Genomic DNA, 22,051 nt, shown 5'->3' with positions numbered 1-22,051 from the left:
CTCAAAATTGGACTGATTAGATCAGTCATTGAAAGAGAATGTATATCAGACGAGTTATGCTTAAGAAACTTGCAATTTAAGCATGGTCAGACATCTCAATGTAAGGCAGACACCTTTCGAATAGAAGTTTATCCAAGCTCAAACGCAAGGTATATATGCGGACAATACATATAGACGTCTATCTACGTGCGCTCTTCAGACGCCTCATCTTAAAACGAGTGGGACATCTGTCCTATTTTTAATGCGTTGTCTTTTTACCTTCCCTCTTAGACAGTAAAATGTTCACATTCCCAATTAATTGGAGGGAATATTTATTTAATGATGACTTTTAATGACGAACGTTTATCTTAAAATGAAAGTTTATTTTTAATGATGACATTTGGGACCCGTGTCAATTCAAATCTATTTTAGGGTGTCTTGCACGCCTAAAATATTACTCTATATTTGAGATTTTCTAAAACTTTAAATCTTATTTCGCTCTATAGTCTTTCTAGAAACTTAATCGTCTTCTTTGTCTATTTTCAAAACCCTAAGATGTCTAAGAAAACTATTGTCTTTCCTCAAAACACCATGCAGGTAGACTTCGATTCGGTGTACGCATCAGGGTTGTCGACGATGGTGACAATGTTCAAATCCATGGAGGCTTTCGGCCTCAGGAAATTTCTTGGCGGACCTTTTATTCTTCACGACCAGGAGGTGTGTGTGTTCTTTGATACCGCGAAGATAGAAGGAGATTATATTTCATCAATTGTGAAGGACCCTCTTTGCCGAGTTCCTCGGGCTTCCGACGGTAAGCCACACGTTTATTGAAGAAATTATGACCGAGGTTATCTCGGAGATGCGTACCTTCTTCTCTAATATCGGAGGTCTTGTGAAAATTAACGGGAAGAAAAAGTATCTCAAATATGAGTACTGTCTTCTCAACGATATTTGTGTTAAATCCATTCAAGGGAAAGCAGGGTCGTTCGATGCCTACACCCAAGATAGATTCGAGATGATGGTGGACATAATAAAAGGAATGATTGTCAATTGGGCGTCCATTCTTTTCTCTACCCTTTTCTAAATGGTCTCTCCACTTAGCAAGCAAAGTATGGGCTTCTTAGTCCAACTCAGTTGGATTCTTGAGCATCTGAAGGTGCCTGTAGGCAAAGGCGCCACCATAAACGTAAACAAGATAATGACTAGTTCTATAGTTGGGAACCATATTTCTCGAATGAAGATAGTTAAATAAACAAAATCAACCTCATCGGCTCAACAGACGAGTGGTTAGTCGACCACTCGGTCCAAGCGTCCTACGACCTCTAGTCATAAGACCCCTACGAAGAGAATGAAGACGTCGGTAATGAAGTCTTCCGCAAGCACTTCCAGTCAGAAACGGGTGCCTATTGGAGATACTTCTAAAGTCGACTCCATTCCAAAAAGGGATAGGATAGAGGAAGCCCCTATTGGTGTTGTTCCTTTGTTCTCTGCCTCACCGTCTCCTTTAGCCGAAGTTTAGGCTAGTCAACTCAAGGCGCTTGGTGAGGCGTTTACCTTAGCTGCTGGTCAGACGGATGTCATTCCATCTGGTCAAACGGATGCTCTATCTACTCATCAGAGAGATGCCTCTCTTGTAGTTCAAGCGTCTAATAAGGTAACTTCCGATCCTATTCTGGTCATAGACCCCTTTGTAGTTCCCATTGTGAAACAAGCTGCTAAACCAACTACTGAGACAATTGGTGAATCTATTGAGGAGAGACATGGGGAAGAAGTTGTTATCTCCCTTGTCGAACTAGTGGTTGTGGAAGTTACTGGTCAAGATGAAGTTGTTATACCTGTAAAAGAGCAGGAGGCTGTGCCTGTGTCTGATGCTGTTAATATTGAAGAAACAGTTGATCCGGCTACTGTACAGACCAATGAAACAGCACTCGTTTAGACGGATGCGGGCCCTACTGCAGCCTTTCCAACATCACTATGAAGCCAGAGGGCTGACGACATCGCATTTAGAGAGCCTGTTCCTAACCCCAAGCCTTCCGAAGTTGTAGGGAAGGGAAAAACGCAGTATACTATATTCCAGAACTCCCGTCTGAAGTTAATCAAACACTCGACGTCATCTTGGAGGACGTTGAGTCTACAACGTTTGTGAAAATCGAGTTGTTTGATAAATGGCTATGCACTAGGCTCAACACGAAGTTTAGTGATATCACAGGTTCTATTGTGGCGAAAAAATGGAAGGAACTGCTTAAAATGGAGAAATCAGTCCTATACTAGGCCAAGACCTAAGATGTCAATGAGGCTCTCAAGAGAAGAGAGCTCGTTGTATCAAATGCTAGAGGGCGTGCCCTCTTTTCTATCGTCTGCCAAAGGAAAAAAAACTTTAATCCTTCTGACAAAACTGCTCAAACATATGGGAAGGTTCTTGAATTTCTTCAATTGCTCATGGAATCCTATTGCTTCAATCATAAAGCAACTTCACATTATGATTATTCAAAGACTTGAATTCAGTAAGCAAGAAAATTGAATGGTTTCTCTCTTTGTAAAATCCGATTGCTTATTCGTTCTCTAAGGCAGATTGTCTGTTGTCCTTTAGATTTGTTAAATACTGAGCAGGAGCTAACTGTCGAATCTTTTAGAATGATACGTGGCACTTTTCCATTGGAAAGCCTCCATTGTACACAGCATGTTCTAAGCACAAGGATCGTGGTCGTACACCACTGGTAGTGTGCCGAATATTCCATCAGGGATGTACCTGCAAAACAAGTAATGTGAGGAAAATTCTCTTATGTGGCATTCCTTGGTTGGTTGTACATAGTTGTTGTACTAATCTTCACTAGAAAGTGGAGCAGGAGTAGGGTACAACTATAGCACGTGGGTAAGTGAAATCCTAGCTTCAAGCATACTGCTTAAACTGAGCATTAAACTTATTTCAGTTAGACGGACTGTGAAAATCATTCTAATGAAATAAAACATCTCCTTTTAATAACCGAGTCTATTAGACTGACCGGTCTAATAGAATTAGAATACACGTCTAATTACAATAACCATTAGACTGCACGTCTAACTCCACTGAGTTAGACTACACGTCTAATTCCGGTTCTACCTCAGACTTGTCTGAAGGAGTTAGACTCACGTCTAACTTTCAATAATTAGACTACACGTCTAATTATCCAACAACCATTAGACTGCACGTCTAACTCCATTGAGTTAGACTGCATGTCTAATTCCGGTTCTACCTCAGACTTGTCTGAAGGAGTTAGACTCACGTCTAAGTTTCACTTTCTATTAGACTGCACGTCTGATAGGATTGACTTTATCGATAGAGACGGGGGTCTGGCTAAGATTGAAGGCTTATGAAAAACGGTTTGAAAGAAATCATGTTAGGGATTTAATTCGCTTTCTATTCTACGCAAACACTTGTAAACACTTGAAATGAATTCAAGGCGGAATTGTTTACTTGGGTTTGAAGCACAAGATGAAATATGAAAAGATTGCAGAAATGAAGAATACAGCAGTTTGTTTATGGATGTTCGGAGAAACTCTCCTACGTCACCCCTTCTTCCAACCACCAGAAGGATTCACTATAATATGATTCGAATCAAATACAGTTTACACACACACTTAGCTCACTATTGAACAGAACATTTTCTGTTCAATTACAAGATGAAGAATATCACTCAGCTAAAGGTGTTTTTATTCTAGCTCTCTCTTGATTCACACACAGTACAATCAGAAAGCAGCTTCATAGTATGAATTCAGTAAGCAAGATGATTGAGTAGTTTCTCTCTCTATAAAATCAGATTGCTTGTTCGTTAGGCAGATTGTCCGTTGTCCTTTAGATTTGTTAAATACTGAGCAGGAGCTAACGGTCGAATCTTTTAGAATTATACGTGGCACTCTTCTATTGGAAAGCCTCCATTGTACACAGTAGGTTTGAGCACAAGGATCGTGGTGGTACACCACTAGTAGTGCGCCGAATATTCCATCAGGGATGTACCTGCAAAACAAGTAATGTGAGGAAAATTCTCTTACGTGGCATTCCTTGGTTGGTTGCATATAGTTGTTGTACTAATCTTCACTAGAAAGTGGAGCAGGAGTAGGGTACAGTTATAACACGTGGGTAGGTGAAATGCTAACTTCAAGCGTACTGCTTAAACTGAGCATTAGACGTATTTCAGTTAGACGGATATGTAAAATCAGTCTAATGAAATAAATCATCTCCTTCTAATAGTAACGTCTATTAGACCGACAGGTCTAATAGAATTAGACTCACGTCTAATTATCCAATAACCATTAGACTGCACGTCTAACTACACTGAGTTAGACTGCACGTCTAATTCCGGTTCTACCTCAGACTTGTCTGAAGGAGTTAGACTCACGTCTAACTTTCACTAATTAGACTACGCGTCTAATTATTCAATAACCATTAGACTGCACGTCTAACTCCACTGAGTTAGATTACACGTCTAATTCCGGTACTACCTCAGACTTGTCTGAAGGAGTTAGACTCGCGTCTAACTTTAACTAATTAGACTACGACTCTAATTATCCAATAATCATTAGACTGCACGTTTAACTCCACTAAGTTAGACTGCACGTATAATTCTGATTCTACCTCAGATTTGTCTGAAGGAGTTAGACTCACGTCTAACTTTCACTAATTAGACTACGCATCTAATTATCCAATAACCATTAGACTGCACGTCTAACTCCACTTAGTTAGACTGCACGTCTAATTCCGGTTCTACCTCAGACTTGTCCTAAGGAGTTAGACTCACGTCTAACTTTCACTTTCTATTAGACTGCACGTCTAACTCCACTAAGTTAGACTGCACGTCTAATTTCGTATACATATTAGACCATCCGTCTAATTGCAAATATATTAGATTACACGTCTAACTCCGATGAGTTAGACTGTACGTCTAATTCCGTATATATATTAGACCATCCGTCTAATTGCAAATATATTAGACTACACGTCTAACTCCGATGAGTTAGACTGTACGTCTAATTCCGAATATCTATTAGACCATTCGTCTAATTACAAGTCTATTAGACTACACGTCTAACTCCGATGAGTTAGACTTTACGTCTAATTCTATGCATTCATTAGACTACACGTCTAACTCCGATGAGTTAGACTGTATGTCTAGTTCTATGCATTCATTAGACTACACGTCTAACTCCGATGAGTTAGACTGTACGTCTAATTCTATGCATTCATTAGACTACACGTCTAACTCCGATGAGTAAGACTGTACGTCTAATTCTATGCATCTAATTGCCAAAATCGGTCTAATGATCCTCATTAGAGCCAAGTCTTATGAAATATTGTTTCAATACACCTGCAACTCATAAGTTATTTCATCATCAAAATCTCAATGGTTAAATTATTTCAACACACAGTCAAAATAATTTGACCCAACAATTTCCCCCTTTTTGATGAAGAAATTGCAAACCTGCATATATATCAACACATGCATTCATCATATAAATAAACAAAACCCTTGTTCACTTACATCAAACATTCAAAACCAATATTCAGAGAATCATCAGAGAAACATTGTTTGAAAGACTTAAATAGAGCATAAGAAAAGAAATTATTATTCTTCCCTTTTAACTCGTGGATCGGTTGGACTCATGTCTTGACCGGGAAGCATGTTGAAGAAGGAAGGATAGCCGCGACCACCACGACCGCCTTCACTTGATCTACCACCCCGTTCATTGCCGCTGCCACGACCTCCTTGATCAACTTTGGCTAGCCTACTACGGCCACCACTGCTTCGACCTCCACGCTCACCACCGCTTCGACCTCCACCTCTCTTGGTTGGCCTAGGATTGTCATCAGTGCTTGGAGCTTGCCTGGATCTAGTGTCGATTGACACTCCATCATTTCTTCCACTTGACTCGCTTTGAGCGGGTCGAGATTGAGTACCTTGAGCATTGGCCTTTGCGTTCTCCTTTGCTTGAAATTTCCTTTGCAATGGAGTCAGCAAATTCATGTCGTTCATTGTCATTTCTACTCAAACAGCCCTGAATTTCCACCATCGGATTCTTCACCAGACTGAATTCTTCTAAGGTCTCCTTGTGGTGTTCATCATTGAATTGCCTTTCAATGTTCAGAAGTACACTTTGACAGCTGAAGAGTTGCTTTTCAAACTATGAGAAGTTTAGATTTGCGACATGAGTCTCATAAATGTTCTTCTTCAAAGTGTTGTCAAACTCAGTAAGGACCTTGATAATCTTGCTAAAGCCCTCTCTTTCTTCTTCCTTCGTGTTCATGGCCTGTGTCATGGTCTTCTGAATCGATGAGAGAAGAGACCTCATAGATCTTAACACCTTGTTTCCTTCGATAGAGGACTCTTCAGGAGATGAGATCTCTTCAGACTCTGCAACCATGCTCTTAATTGACTCAAAGTTTATGTGAATCTGCAAGGATTGCTCCAGTTGATTCTTTTCGGCCTTCTTAGCAGCTTCATCCTGCTCTTCTTCTTCAATTTCTTCTTCAGCTCTCTGAAATCTCTCATAGAGATTTCCAGTGTAATGAAGAGGAATGTTGATATTTTCATGAACATTTCCCACAATTGTGTCGGGAAATAGACGGGGCTTGATAAACGTTGCTTGTTGATCCTGTTCCTCCTCAGATGAGGAACTTTCTTCTTCATCGGCCTTCTCTTTAGAGGGTTCCCCCTCAGATCTGACAGTTTCTGGCTGAGTTACCTCTGCCACTTTCTCTTGAACAACCTCTGTTCTCACAACAGGGGTTAACATCACATTTTCTTCAAGAGGAGCTTGAACAGCTTCCTCAATCACATCTTCGACAATCACTTCTTCTTCATTTGTCTCAAGAGCTTGTTCAGGCTCTTGGACAATCACTTCTTCTTCTTCTTCATTCGGAAACTCTTGAATGGGTTGATCTAGAATGCGTCTCTCTTCGGGAGAAAGATTCTCGAATTCGATCACGAGAGCATCATCTAGCTCATCAGCATCTTTCTCAGCATTAAGAATATCCATAGCTTCATCATCATTTAGAGGTTCTGCACTAGAGCAATCGGCGCCATGAATGTGTCGAGAAGCTACTGAGACGTAGCCATCTAGGATGTCGTTTAGCTTCTTCAAAACCTTCACTTCTACTTCAGATCCTTTCTCAAAAGGATTGAAGTTTGCCTTTCTGGCTTCGAAGATTGGGAAAAGAGCTTTTCCATACAGACAAGCTTCTACAAAATCTTTTCTCTTTAGAGCCTCAGCAACCTCTGAAGTTCTATCCCTTTTCAGAACTTTGTTTTCGTTTGCCACCCTCTTCTTCCATTCTTTCGTTATAGTAGAGTTTGACAAAGAATCATTATACTTGGATGACAATCTCTCGAGAAACCAAGATTCAAAAATCTCCAATTTCTCAGCTGTGATAACTTTAACTTGATCTAAAATGAGGTCAACAATCCCTGTTGCCTCCGATACCTTTTCAGGAGCTTGGGTTGAAATCTTTTTGCCTTTTCCAACAACCTCTACGGGTTTTGGAGCAATTCTGGGTTCACCGATTACGATTCCACCTGACTGTCTTTTGGAACGCATCAGTTCAAACGCTGATTGAGGTTCCTTACAGAGCTCAGCAGGGAGCTCCACACGAGGTACTTTCCCTGCTACCAATGAATCTTTAGGAGCGGGAATAGTGGATTCACCAGCCACAAGGGTAAGAACAGCCCCTTGTTCTGGTTGTGAAGACTCTGTAGCACCGGCGGCTACTAGGTTAGTTTGAACAATAGGAGACGCATTCTTGTTAACACTTTCAATATTTAGACCGGCTGACTCAACAGCAGGCCCTTCAGCAGATTCTCTCAACGGAGAAAATACAGATTCAGCTTGTTCCACAATAGGAACATCAAACTTAGGCACAGCGGCCAGAGATTTGGAAGAGGTTACCTTTACAGATTTAGACGCGCGGGACGCCTTTGTCTTCTTCTCCTTTGAGACACAAGATCTCGAAGGTTTCCTCAAAATGGTTGAGGGAGTGGATAGTGAGGACATCGGAGTTGCAGCAAGTACGCCTAGACCTTGCCATAACCTTGAATCGACAGATTCAGAGTCCTTCTTGTTTGAACTCTTCAAACTGGAGGAACTTGCCTCCGATTCATTCACCGTTTTCGTTCTCTTTTCCCTTGTTGACATCAGAAAAGCAGATGGTTGCTTGGATCGGGTAGAGGGCTTTCCACCGATTTGGTAACTCGATGCACCATATGCAGATTCAAGATTGTTCTTCATCCTCATCAGTGTATTAGCCACTGTAAGGGAAGTATAAACTCTTGGAGAGTTGATCTACACAGGTTCACCAACAGGAACCCTCAAATGCTTCAACAGATGAATTAGTTGAGAAGAAAACGTTATGCTTTCCTTGTTCGTCTTACTGATCGAGAAGCACAAGTTCTGGAAAAGGGTGTGAGCCTAGTTTACCTAGATTCCCTTTGAGATAGCACACATATAGTCAAAACGGTCTTGACTATAGAGATGGAAAGAACCTGATTTCCCTTGTAGCGCCTTTGCCACCACGTCGTTCAGTAGAATAAAATGCGGTTTGAACACATTTTTGGGTCCATTAACATGGATTATTGAACCATCAGTAGAGAAGGTACTCTTCATCTACTCCATGATTTCTGGTGAGAGGATCAAGTTGAACGAGTGCCCCTTCGTTGGAAGTTCAAAGAACTCCGCATAACTGCTTCATCGAATGAGAACTCCATTTCGTTGACGGTTGCTACGATGGATTCACCCACCATAGTTGCCGTTTTGAAGAACTCGCGAACTTCTTTTTCATAGAATACGAACGGACCGCCAAGATACTTTCTTAACCCATAATATTTTAGGGTTCGGAACATCTCCACCACCTCCGATTGATCAAAAGTATACACCAATGGAAAATCCACCTGCAAAGTACAATGACCCAAAGTGATTTTCTTCACCATTTTTCAAAAGAATATGAAACGACACAATATTTCAGAGAGATTTAGAGAGAGAAATGCAAAGAAAGCTAGGGTTCTTAAAGATTTTGAGAGATTGAAAACTTTCAAACTCATGCACTAATATCCTTATATAGACAGAAGAGGGGAATACAGAATAACCGTCTTTTCTCAAGGGTATGGCCCGTCAATAAATGTTAGACGTCCTTTTTCAATGAGTCATCATTACAAATGAGGGTATATCAGTCATTTTCTTTAAATTTGAGAGACACGTGTCTTCATGTTATTAAGAGATGACTGTTTGATATTATGAGCGGAAAAGTAAATAGCTCTCAATTGTGGGACAGTTGTCCTTGATTAGTCTAATCAGCACGTAGTTAGACGTTTTTCTTAGTTCACAAATCCATATAATAAAACATCTATTAGACGGGTGAGTCTATTAGACGCATACGTCTAATTCCGTGTTTATAAAAATCCGTCTAATGTCTATTAGACGTGTACGTCTAATTCCGCATAAACACCACGTGTTAGACGTGTGTTTGATTAGACGTGAGCATCCACTTGCTCATGACATAAAAACGTCTAACGTCTATTTGACGTGTCCATCTAATCGCGTAGGTATAGCACCTCAACATATAGACTTAGATGTATAGATTATGAGCAAAAATACGTCTAAGTACACACTGTTTCTTTTAAACACATTTGTCTAATTAGACCGATTAAGAATATTCGTCTACATAGTATCTTTACTTTCAAAGTAATTTTCCCTCTCATTATGGACATAAAAATGTGATAGATAATTTTTGTGGTCCCAAGACCAAAAACATTTTCAACAAATAAAAACATTTATTCTTCTATAGGGCTATGTACTTAGAGGAGTACTCTTCTAGCTTACTTCATGCAATCTTCCTGCATCACCTCAGTCTCCTGAGTTCCTTCTTCATCTTCTTTTGCCATGAAGCACGCCACCTCTTCTTCATCACTTTCACTGGATGAAAAATAAGAGCCACGTCTGTTTACTCTGTTCTTCCCGTCACCTGCAATAAGAGCCTTCAGCTCTTTTCCATCATCCTTGGCATCTTCACGCTTTGGCTTCCGGCATTCCGATGCGTAATGACCTTTAATACCACAGTTAAAAAAAGTGACATTAGCTTTAGATTTTCTATTATCATTAGAATTTTAAGAGTTTGAGTTAGAGTTGCTCTTCTTCATGAAGTCGCCAAACTTCTTCACAAAGAGAGACATGGCATCGCTGCTCAACTGTTGATTTGCCATCTTCACGTCCGGAGCGGTTGGTGGCTCTTCAACAGTCACCAACGCCTTGGCAATGATAACGGGCGTAGGTTGATCTTCTTCCATCCTACAGTTCAGCTCGAACTCATAGGCCTTAAGGTCAGCAAAGAGATCAAAGAGAGAGATCTTATTAAGATCTTTGGATTCTCTCATCGCCATAGTCTTTATGTCCCATTCCCTTGGAAGAGCATGCATGACCTTGATAGCAAGCTCTCGGTTGCTATAGGTCTTGCCTAGGATAGACAGAGAGGAGACGATCTTGTTGAATCTGGTGTCGAAATCGTTCATTGTTTCACCAGGACGCATTTTGAAGCTGTCAAAATATTGAGTGGCAACCATGATCTTTTTTTCCTTGGTTTGCTCGTTGCCCTCGCACAATTGAGTGAGTTTGTCCCAGACCTCTTTGGCAGTATCACATTCGATAATGTAGTTGAACATGCTGTCATCGAGAGATCTGTACATAACGTCAAGAGCTTGTTGAGGTTGTTCTGCCTCTTTTCATCAGAGTTCCAGTCGTCCTTCTCCTTATCAATCTTGATAGGACCTTCTGTGACAACGCTCCACATGTCATCATGAAGAGAAGAGAGATGAGCACGAACTCTTTTATTCCAAACAATGTAGTTTTCTCGAGAGAAAGTTGGAATGGCTCTAGCACTGGCATCTTTTGTTATGGTCGACATATTTCTGGAAAGGCTTGAGAATAGTAACCTGGCTATGATACCAATTGATAGGATCGACTTTATCGATAGAAACGGGGGTCTGGCTAAGGATGAAGGCTTATGAAAAATGGTTTGAAAGAAATCCTGTTAGGGATTTAATTTGCTTTCTATTCTACGCAAACACTTGTAACACTTGAAACGAATTAAAGGCAGAATTGTTTACTTGGGTTTGAAGCACAAGATGAAATATGAAAAGATGACACCCCTTTTTCCAACCAATATGAAAAGAAACTCTCCTACGTCACCCCTTCTTCCAACCACCGGAAGGATTCACTATAATATTATTTGAATCAAATAAAGTTTACACACACTAAGCTCACTATTGAACAAAACACTTTCTGTTCAATTACAAGATGAAGAATATCACTCAGCTAAAGGTGTTTTGATTATAGCTCTCTCTTGATTAACACACAGTACAATTAGAAAGCAGCTTCACAGTATGAATTCAGTAAGCAAGATGATTGAGTAGTTTCTCTCTCTACAAAATCAGATTGCTTGTTCGTTAAGCAGATTGTGCGTTGTCCTTTAGATTCATTAAATACTGAGCAGGAGCTAACGGTCGAATCTTTTAGAATGATACGTGTCACTCTTCCATTGGAAAGCCTCCATTGTACGCGGGAGGTTCTGAGCAAAAGGATTGTGGCTGTACACCACTAGTAGTGCGCCGAATATTCCATCAGGGATGTACCTGCAAAACAAGTAATGTGAGGAAAAATTCTCTTACGTGGCATTCCTTGGTTGGTTTCATATAGCAGTTGTACTAATCTTCACTAGAAAGCAAAGCAGAAGTAGGGTACAACTACAGAATGTGGGTAGGTGAAATGCTAGCTTCAAGTATACTACTTAAACTGAGCATTAGACGTATTTCAGTTATACAGATTTGTAAAATCAGTCTAATGAAATAAAACATCTCCTTCTAATAGTAACGTCTATTAGACCGGCTGGTCTAATAGAATTAGACACACGACTAATTATCCAATAACCATTAGACTACACGTCTAACTCCACTGAGTTAGACTGCACGTCTAATTCCGGTTCTACCTCGGACATGTCTGAAGGAGTTAGACGCACGTCTAACTTTCACTAATTAGACCACACGTCTAATTATTCAATAACCATTATACGGTACTTTTAACTCCACTGAGTTAGACTACACGTCTAATTCCGGTTTTACCTCAAACTTGTCTGAAGGAGTTAGACGCACGTCTAACTTTCACTAATTAGACCACACGTCTAATTATTCAGTAACCATTAGACGGTACGTCTAACTCCACTGAGTTAGACTACACGTCTAATTCCGGTTCTACCTCAGACTTGTCTAAAGGAGTTAGACGCACGTCTAACTTTCACTAATTAGACCACACGTCTAATTATTCAATAACCATTAGACGGTTCGTCTAACTCCACTAAGTTAGACTACACGTCTAATTCTGGTTATACCTCAGACTTGTCTGAAGGAGTTAGACGCACGTCTAACTTTCACTAATTAGACCACACGTCTAATTATCCAATAACCATTAGACTGCACGTCTAACTACACTGAGTTAGACTGCACGTCTAATTCCGGTTCTACCTCAGACTTGTCTGAAGGAGTTAGACTCACGTCTAACTTTCACTAATTAGACTACGCGTCTAATTATTCAATAACCATTAGACTGCACGTCTAACTCCACTGAGTTAGATTACACGTCTAATTCCGGTACTACCTCAGACTTGTCTGAAGGAGTTAGACTCGCGTCTAACTTTAACTAATTAGACTACGAGTCTAATTATCCAATAATCATTAGACTGCACGTTTAACTCCACTAAGTTAGACTGCATGTATAATTCTGATTCTACCTCAGATTTGTCTGAAGGAGTTAGACTCACGTCTAACTTTCACTAATTAGACTACGCGTCTAATTATCCAATAACCATTAGACTGCACGTCTAACTCCACTTAGTTAGACTGCACGTCTAATTCCGGTTCTACCTCAGACTTGTCCGAAGGAGTTAGACTCACGTCTAACTTTCACTTTCTATTAGACTGCACGTCTAACTCCACTAAGTTAGACTGCACGTCTAATTTCGTATACATATTAGACCATCCGTCTAATTGCAAATATATTAGATTACACGTCTAACTCCGATGAGTTAGACTGTACGTCTAATTCCGTATATATATTAGACCATCCGTCTAATTGCAAATATATTAGACTACACGTCTAACTCCGATGAGTTAGACTGTACGTCTAATTCCGAATATCTATTAGACCATTCGTCTAATTACAAGTCTATTAGACTACACGTCTAACTCCGATGAGTTAGACTTTACGTCTAATTCTATGCATTCATTAGACTACACGTCTAACTCCGATGAGTTAGACTGTATGTCTAATTCTATGCATTCATTAGACTACACGTCTAACTCCGATGAGTTAGACTGTACGTCTAATTCTATGCATTCATTAGACTACACGTCTAACTCCGATGAGTAAGACTGTACGTCTAATTCTATGCATCTAATTGCCAAAATCGGTCTAATGATCCTCATTAGAGCCAAGTCTTATGAAATATTGTTTCAATACACCTGCAACTCATAAGTTATTTCATCATCAAAATCTCAATGGTTAAATTATTTCAACACACAGTCAAAATAATTTGACCCAACAATTTCCCCCTTTTTGATGAAGAAATTGCAAACCTGCATATTATATCAACACATGCATTCATCATATAAATAAACAAAACCCTTGTTCACTTACATCAAACATTCAAAACCAATATTCAGAGAATCATCAGAGAAACATTGTTTGAAAGACTTAAATAGAGCATAAGAAAAGAAATTATTATTCTTCCCTTTTAACTCGTGGATCGGTTGGACTCATGTCTTGACCGGGAAGCATGTTGAAGAAGGAAGGATAGCCGCGACCACCACGACCGCCTTCACTTGATCTACCACCCCGTTCATTGCCGCTGCCACGACCTCCTTGATCAACTTTGGCTAGCCTACTACGGCCACCACTGCTTCGACCTCCACGCTCACCACCGCTTCGACCTCCACCTCTCTTGGTTGGCCTAGGATTGTCATCAGTGCTTGGAGCTTGCCTGGATCTAGTGTCGATTGACACTCCATCATTTCTTCCACTTGACTCGCTTTGAGCGGGTCGAGATTGAGTACCTTCAGCATTGGCCTTTGCGTTCTCCTTTGCTTGAAATTTCCTTGCAATAGAGTCAGCAAATTCATGTCGTTCATTGTCATTTCTACTCAAACAGCCCTGAATTTCCACCATCGGATTCTTCACCAGACTGAATTCTTCTAAGGTCTCCTTGTGGTGTTCATCATTGAATTGCCTTTCAATGTTCAGAAGTACACTTTGACAGCTGAAGAGTTGCTTTTCAAACTATGAGAAGTTTAGATTTGCGACATGAGTCTCATAAATGTTCTTCTTCAAAGTGTTGTCAAACTCAGTAAGGACCTTGATAATCTTGCTAAAGCCCTCTCTTTCTTCTTCCTTCGTGTTCATGGCCTGTGTCATGGTCTTCTGAATCGATGAGAGAAGAGACCTCATAGATCTTAACACCTTGTTTCCTTCGATAGAGGACTCTTCAGGAGATGAGATCTCTTCAGACTCTGCAACCATGCTCTTAATTGACTCAAAGTTTATGTGAATCTGCAAGGATTGCTCCAGTTGATTCTTTTCGGCCTTCTTAGCAGCTTCATCCTGCTCTTCTTCTTCAATTTCTTCTTCAGCTCTCTGAAATCTCTCATAGAGATTTCCAGTGTAATGAAGAGGAATGTTGATATTTTCATGAACATTTCCCACAATTGTGTCGGGAAATAGACGGGGCTTGATAAACGTTGCTTGTTGATCCTGTTCCTCCTCAGATGAGGAACTTTCTTCTTCATCGGCCTTCTCTTTAGAGGGTTCCCCCTCAGATCTGACAGTTTCTGGCTGAGTTACCTCTGCCACTTTCTCTTGAACAACCTCTGTTCTCACAACAGGGGTTAACATCACATTTTCTTCAAGAGGAGCTTGAACAGCTTCCTCAATCACATCTTCGACAATCACTTCTTCTTCATTTGTCTCAAGAGCTTGTTCAGGCTCTTGGACAATCACTTCTTCTTCTTCTTCATTCGGAAACTCTTGAATGGGTTGATCTAGAATGCGTCTCTCTTCGGGAGAAAGATTCTCGAATTCGATCACGAGAGCATCATCTAGCTCATCAGCATCTTTCTCAGCATTAAGAATATCCATAGCTTCATCATCATTTAGAGGTTCTGCACTAGAGCAATCGGCGCCATGAATGTGTCGAGAAGCTACTGAGACGTAGCCATCTAGGATGTCGTTTAGCTTCTTCAAAACCTTCACTTCTACTTCAGATCCTTTCTCAAAAGGATTGAAGTTTGCCTTTCTGGCTTCGAAGATTGGGAAAAGAGCTTTTCCATACAGACAAGCTTCTACAAAATCTTTTCTCTTTAGAGCCTCAGCAACCTCTGAAGTTCTATCCCTTTTCAGAACTTTCTTTTCGTTTGCCACCCTCTTCTTCCATTCTTTCGTTATAGTAGAGTTTGACAAAGAATCATTATACTTGGATGACAATCTCTCGAGAAACCAAGATTCAAAAATCTCCAGTTTCTCAGCTGTGATAACTTTAACTTGATCTAAAATGAGGTCAACAATCCCTGTTGCCTCCGATACCTTTTCAGGAGCTTGGGTTGAAATCTTTTTGCCTTTTCCAACAACCTCTACGGGTTTTGGAGCAATTCTGGGTTCACCGATTACGATTCCACCTGACTGTCTTTTGGAACGCATCAGTTCAAACGCTGATTGAGGTTCCTTACAGAGCTCAGCAGGGAGCTCCACACGAGGTACTTTCCCTGCTACCAATGAATCTTTAGGAGCGGGAATAGTGGATTCACCAGCCACAAGGGTAAGAACAGCCCCTTGTTCTGGTTGTGAAGACTCTGTAGCACCGGCGGCTACTAGGTTAGTTTGAACAATAGGAGACGCATTCTTGTTAACACTTTCAATATTTAGACCGGCTGACTCAACAGCAGGCCCTTCAGCAGATTCTCTCAACGGAGAAAATACAGATTCAGCTTGTTCCACAATAGGAACATCAAACTTAGGCACAGCGGCCAGAGATTTGGAAGAGGTTACCTTTACAGATTTAGACGCGCGGGATGCCTTTGTCTTCTTCTCCTTTGAGACACAAGATCTCGAAGGTTTCCTCAAAATGGTTGAGGGAGTGGATAGTGAGGACATCGGAGTTGCAGCAAGTACGCCTAGACCTTGCCATAACCTTGAATCAACAGATTCAGAGTCCTTCTTGTTTGAACTCTTCAAACTGGAGGAACTTGCCTCCGATTCATTCACCGTTTTCGTTCTCTTTTCCCTTGTTGACATCAGAAAAGCAGATGGTTGCTTGGATCGGGTAGAGGGCTTTCCACCGATTTGGTAACTCGATGCACCATATGCAGATTCAAGATTGTTCTTCATCCTCATCAGTGTATTAGCCACTGTAAGGGAAGTATAAACTCTTGGAGAGTTGATCTACACAGGTTCACCAACAGGAACCCTCAAATGCTTCAACAGATGAATTAGTTGAGAAGAAAACGTTATGCTTTCCTTGTTCGTCTTACTGATCGAGAAGCACAAGTTCTGGAAAAGGGTGTGAGCCTAGTTTACCTAGATTCCCTTTGAGATAGCACACATATAGTCAAAACGGTCTTGACTATAGAGATGGAAAGAACCTGATTTCCCTTGTAGCGCCTTTGCCACCACGTCGTTCAGTAGAATAAAATGCGGTTTGAACACATTTTTGGGTCCATTAACATGGATTATTGAACCATCAGTAGAGAAGGTACTCTTCATCTACTCCATGATTTCTGGTGAGAGGATCAAGTTGAACGAGTGCCCCTTCGTTGGAAGTTCAAAGAACTCCGCATAACTGCTTCATCGAATGAGAACACCATTTCGTTGACGGTTGCTACGATGGATTCACCCACCATAGTTGCCGTTTTGAAGAACTCGCGAACTTCTTTTTCATAGAATACGAACGGACCGCCAAGATACTTTCTTAACCCATAATATTTTAGGGTTCGGAACATCTCCACCACCTCCGATTGATCAAAAGTATACACCAATGGAAAATCCACCTGCAAAGTACAATGACCCAAAGTGATTTTCTTCACCATTTTTCAAAAGAATATGAAACGACACAATATTTCAGAGAGATTTAGAGAGAGAAATGCAAAGAAAGCTAGGGTTCTTAAAGATTTTGAGAGATTGAAAACTTTCAAACTCATGCACTAATATCCTTATATAGACAGAAGAGGGGAATACAGAATAACCGTCTTTTCTCAAGGGTATGGCCCGTCAATAAATGTTAGACGTCCTTTTTCAATGAGTCATCATTACAAATGAGGGTATATCAGTCATTTTCTTTAAATTTGAGAGACACGTGTCTTCATGTTATTAAGAGATGACTGTTTGATATTATGAGCGGGAAAAGTAAATAGCTCTCAATTGTGGGACAGTTGTCCTTGATTAGTCTAATCAGCACGTAGTTAGACGTTTTTCTTAGTTCACAAATCCATATAATAAAACATCTATTAGACGGGTGAGTCTATTAGACGCATACGTCTAATTCCGTGTTTATAAAAATCCGTCTAATGTCTATTAGACGTGTACGTCTAATTCCGCATAAACACCACGTGTTAGACGTGTGTTTGATTAGACGTGAGCATCCACTTGCTCATGACATAAAAACGTCTAACGCCTATTTGACGTGTCCATCTAATCGCGTAGGTATAGCACCTCAACATATAGACTTAGATGTATAGATTATGAGCAAAAATACGTCTAAGTACACACTGTTTCTTTTAAACACATTTGTCTAATTAGACCGATTAAGAATATTCGTCTACATAGTATCTTTACTTTCAAAGTAATTTTCCCTCTCATTATGGACATAAAAATGTGATAGATAATTTTTGTGGTCCCAAGACCAAAAACATTTTCAACAAATAAAAACATTTATTCTTCTATAGGGCTATGTACTTAGAGGAGTACTCTTCTAGCTTACTTCATGCAATCTTCCTGCATCACCTCAGTCTCCTGAGTTCCTTCTTCATCTTCTTTTGCCATGAAGCACGCCACCTCTTCTTCATCACTTTCACTGGATGAAAAATAAGAGCCACGTCTGTTTACTCTGTTCTTCCCGTCACCTGCAATAAGAGCCTTCAGCTCTTTTCCATCATCCTTGGCATCTTCACGCTTTGGCTTCCGGCATTCCGATGCGTAATGACCTTTAATACCACAGTTAAAAAAAGTGACATTAGCTTTAGATTTTCTATTATCATTAGAATTTTAAGAGTTTGAGTTAGAGTTGCTCTTCTTCATGAAGTCGCCAAACTTCTTCACAAAGAGAGACATGGCATCGCTGCTCAACTGTTGATTTGCCATCTTCACGTCCGGAGCGGTTGGTGGCTCTTCAACAGTCACCAACGCCTTGGCAATGATAACGGGCGTAGGTTGATCTTCTTCCATCCTACAGTTCAGCTCGAACTCATAGGCCTTAAGGTCAGCAAAGAGATCAAAGAGAGAGATCTTATTAAGATCTTTGGATTCTCTCATCGCTATAGTCTTTATGTCCCATTCCCTTGGAAGAGCATGCATGACCTTGATAGCAAGCTCTCGGTTGCTATAGGTCTTGCCTAGGATAGACAGAGAGGAGACGATCTTGTTGAATCTGGTGTCGAAATCGTTCATTGTTTCACCAGGACGCATTTTGAAGCTGTCAAACTATTGAGTGGCAACCATGATCTTTTTTTCCTTGGTTTGCTCGTTGCCCTCGCACAATTGAGTGAGTTTGTCCCAGACCTCTTTGGCAGTATCACATTCGATAATGTAGTTGAACATGCTGTCATCGAGAGATCTGTACATAACGTCAAGAGCTTGTTGAGGTTGTTCTGCCTCTTTTCATCAGAGTTCCAGTCGTCCTTCTCCTTATCAATCTTGATAGGACCTTCTGTGACAACGCTCCACATGTCATCATGAAGAGAAGAGAGATGAGCACGAACTCTTTTATTCCAAACAATGTAGTTTTCTCGAGAGAAAGTTGGAATGGCTCTAGCACTGGCATCTTTTGTTATGGTCGACATATTTCTGGAAAGGCTTGAGAATAGTAACCTGGCTATGATACCAATTGATAGGATCGACTTTATCGATAGAAACGGGGGTCTGGCTAAGGATGAAGGCTTATGAAAAATGGTTTGAAAGAAATCCTGTTAGGGATTTAATTTGCTTTCTATTCTACGCAAACACTTGTAACACTTGAAACGAATTAAAGGCAGAATTGTTTACTTGGGTTTGAAGCACAAGATGAAATATGAAAAGATGACACCCCTTTTTCCAACCAATATGAAAAGAAACTCTCCTACGTCACCCCTTCTTCCAACCACCGGAAGGATTCACTATAATATTATTTGAATCAAATAAAGTTTACACACACTAAGCTCACTATTGAACAAAACACTTTCTGTTCAATTACAAGATGAAGAATATCACTCAGCTAAAGGTGTTTTGATTATAGCTCTCTCTTGATTAACACACAGTACAATTAGAAAGCAGCTTCACAGTATGAATTCAGTAAGCAAGATGATTGAGTAGTTTCTCTCTCTACAAAATCAGATTGCTTGTTCGTTAAGCAGATTGTGCGTTGTCCTTTAGATTCATTAAATACTGAGCAGGAGCTAACGGTCGAATCTTTTAGAATGATACGTGTCACTCTTCCATTGGAAAGCCTCCATTGTACGCGGGAGGTTCTGAGCAAAAGGATTGTGGCTGTACACCACTAGTAGTGCGCCGAATATTCCATCAGGGATGTACCTGCAAAACAAGTAATGTGAGGAAAAATTCTCTTACGTGGCATTCCTTGGTTGGTTTCATATAGCAGTTGTACTAATCTTCACTAGAAAGCAAAGCAGAAGTAGGGTACAACTACAGAATGTGGGTAGGTGAAATGCTAGCTTCAAGTATACTACTTAAACTGAGCATTAGACGTATTTCAGTTATACAGATTTGTAAAATCAGTCTAATGAAATAAAACATCTCCTTCTAATAGTAACGTCTATTAGACTGGCTGGTCTAATAGAATTAGACACACGTCTAATTATCCAATAACCATTAGACTACACGTCTAACTCCACTGAGTTAGACTGCACGTCTAATTCCGGTTCTACCTCGGACTTGTCTGAAGGAGTTAGACGCACGTCTAACTTTCACTAATTAGACCACACGTCTAATTATTCAATAACCATTATACGGTACTTTTAACTCCACTGAGTTAGACTACACGTCTAATTCCGGTTTTACCTCAAACTTGTCTGAAGGAGTTAGACGCACGTCTAACTTTCACTAATTAGACCACACGTCTAATTATTCAGTAACCATTAGACGGTACGTCTAACTCCACTGAGTTAGACTACACGTCTAATTCCGGTTCTACCTCAGACTTGTCTGAAGGAGTTAGACGCACGTCTAACTTTCACTAATTAGACCACACGTCTAATTATTCAATAACCATTAGACGGTTCGTCTAACTCCACTAAGTTAGACTACACGTCTAATTCTGGTTATACCTCAGACTTGTCTGAAGGAGTTAGACGCACGTCTAACTTTCACTAATTAGACCACACGTCTAATTATCCAATAACCATTAGACGGTACGTCTAACTTCACTGAGTTAGACTGCACGTCTAATTCCGGTTCTACCTCAGACTTGTCTGAAGGAGTTAGACTCACGTCTAACTTTCACTAATTAGACTACGCGTCTAATTATTCAATAACCATTAGACTGCACGTCTAACTCCACTGAGTTAGATTACACGTCTAATTCCGGTACTTACCTCAGACTTGTCTGAAGGAGTTAGACTCGCGTCTAACTTTAACTAATTAGACTACGAGTCTAATTATCCAATAATCATTAGACTGCACGTTTAACTCCACTAAGTTAGACTGCACGTATAATTCTGATTCTACCTCAAATTTGTCTGAAGGAGTTAGACTCACGTCTAACTTTCACTAATTAGACTACACGTCTAATTATCCAATAACCATTAGACTGCACGTCTAACTCCACTTAGTTAGACTGCACGTCTAATTCCGGTTCTACCTCAGACTTGTCCGAAGGAGTTAGACTCACGTCTAACTTTCACTTTCTATTAGACTGCACGTCTAACTCCACTAAGTTAGACTGCACGTCTAATTTCGTATACATATTAGACCATCCGTCTAATTGCAAATATATTAGATTACACGTCTAACTCCGATGAGTTAGACTGTACGTCTAATTCCGTATATATATTAGACCATCCGTCTAATTGCAAATATATTAGACTACACGTCTAACTCCGATGAGTTAGACTGTACGTCTAATTCCGAATATCTATTAGACCATTCGTCTAATTACAAGTCTATTAGACTACACGTCTAACTCCGATGAGTTAGACTTTACGTCTAATTCTATGCATTCATTAGACTACACGTCTAACTCCGATGAGTTAGACTGTATGTCTAATTCTATGCATTCATTAGACTACACGTCTAACTCCGATGAGTTAGACTGTACGTCTAATTCTATGCATTCATTAGACTACACGTCTAACTCCGATGAGTAAGACTGTACGTCTAATTCTATGCATCTAATTGCCAAAATCGGTCTAATGATCCTCATTAGAGCCAAGTCTTATGAAATATTGTTTCAATACACCTGCAACTCATAAGTTATTTCATCATCAAAATCTCAATGGTTAAATTATTTCAACACACAGTCAAAATAATTTGACCCAACAATTTCCCCCTTTTTGATGAAGAAATTGCAAACCTGCATATTTATCAACACATGCATTCATCATATAAATAAACAAAACCCTTGTTCACTTACATCAAACATTCAAAACCAATATTCAGAGAATCATCAGAGAAACATTGTTTGAAAGACTTAAATAGAGCATAAGAAAAGAAATTATTATTCTTCCCTTTTAACTCGTGGATCGGTTGGACTCATGTCTTGACCGGGAAGCATGTTGAAGAAGGAAGGATAGCCGCGACCACCACGACCGCC

General features: G+C 40.1%; 1 protein-coding gene across 1 annotated transcript; it reads right to left on the bottom strand.

Moving 5' to 3' along the window:
- Positions 1-6,135: 6,135 nt before the first annotated feature.
- LOC124918396 lies at positions 6,136-16,428 on the bottom strand. The gene is made up of 9 exons (XM_047458565.1): positions 16,084-16,428; positions 15,654-15,936; positions 15,040-15,563; positions 14,398-14,676; positions 14,224-14,322; positions 7,897-8,289; positions 7,467-7,749; positions 6,853-7,376; positions 6,136-6,489 (listed from the first exon to the last, which is right to left on the bottom strand). The coding sequence occupies exons 1-9, from the start codon at positions 16,426-16,428 to the stop codon at positions 6,136-6,138; spliced, it is 3,084 nt and encodes a 1,027-aa protein (XP_047314521.1).
- Positions 16,429-22,051: the final 5,623 nt, after the last annotated feature.

This window comes from Impatiens glandulifera, unplaced genomic scaffold, assembly GCF_907164915.1.
Source record: "Impatiens glandulifera unplaced genomic scaffold, dImpGla2.1, whole genome shotgun sequence".
Taxonomy (NCBI): domain Eukaryota; kingdom Viridiplantae; phylum Streptophyta; class Magnoliopsida; order Ericales; family Balsaminaceae; genus Impatiens; species Impatiens glandulifera.
Note: the sequence above shows the minus strand (reverse complement) of the source record. Positions and strands in the feature narration are given on the sequence as shown.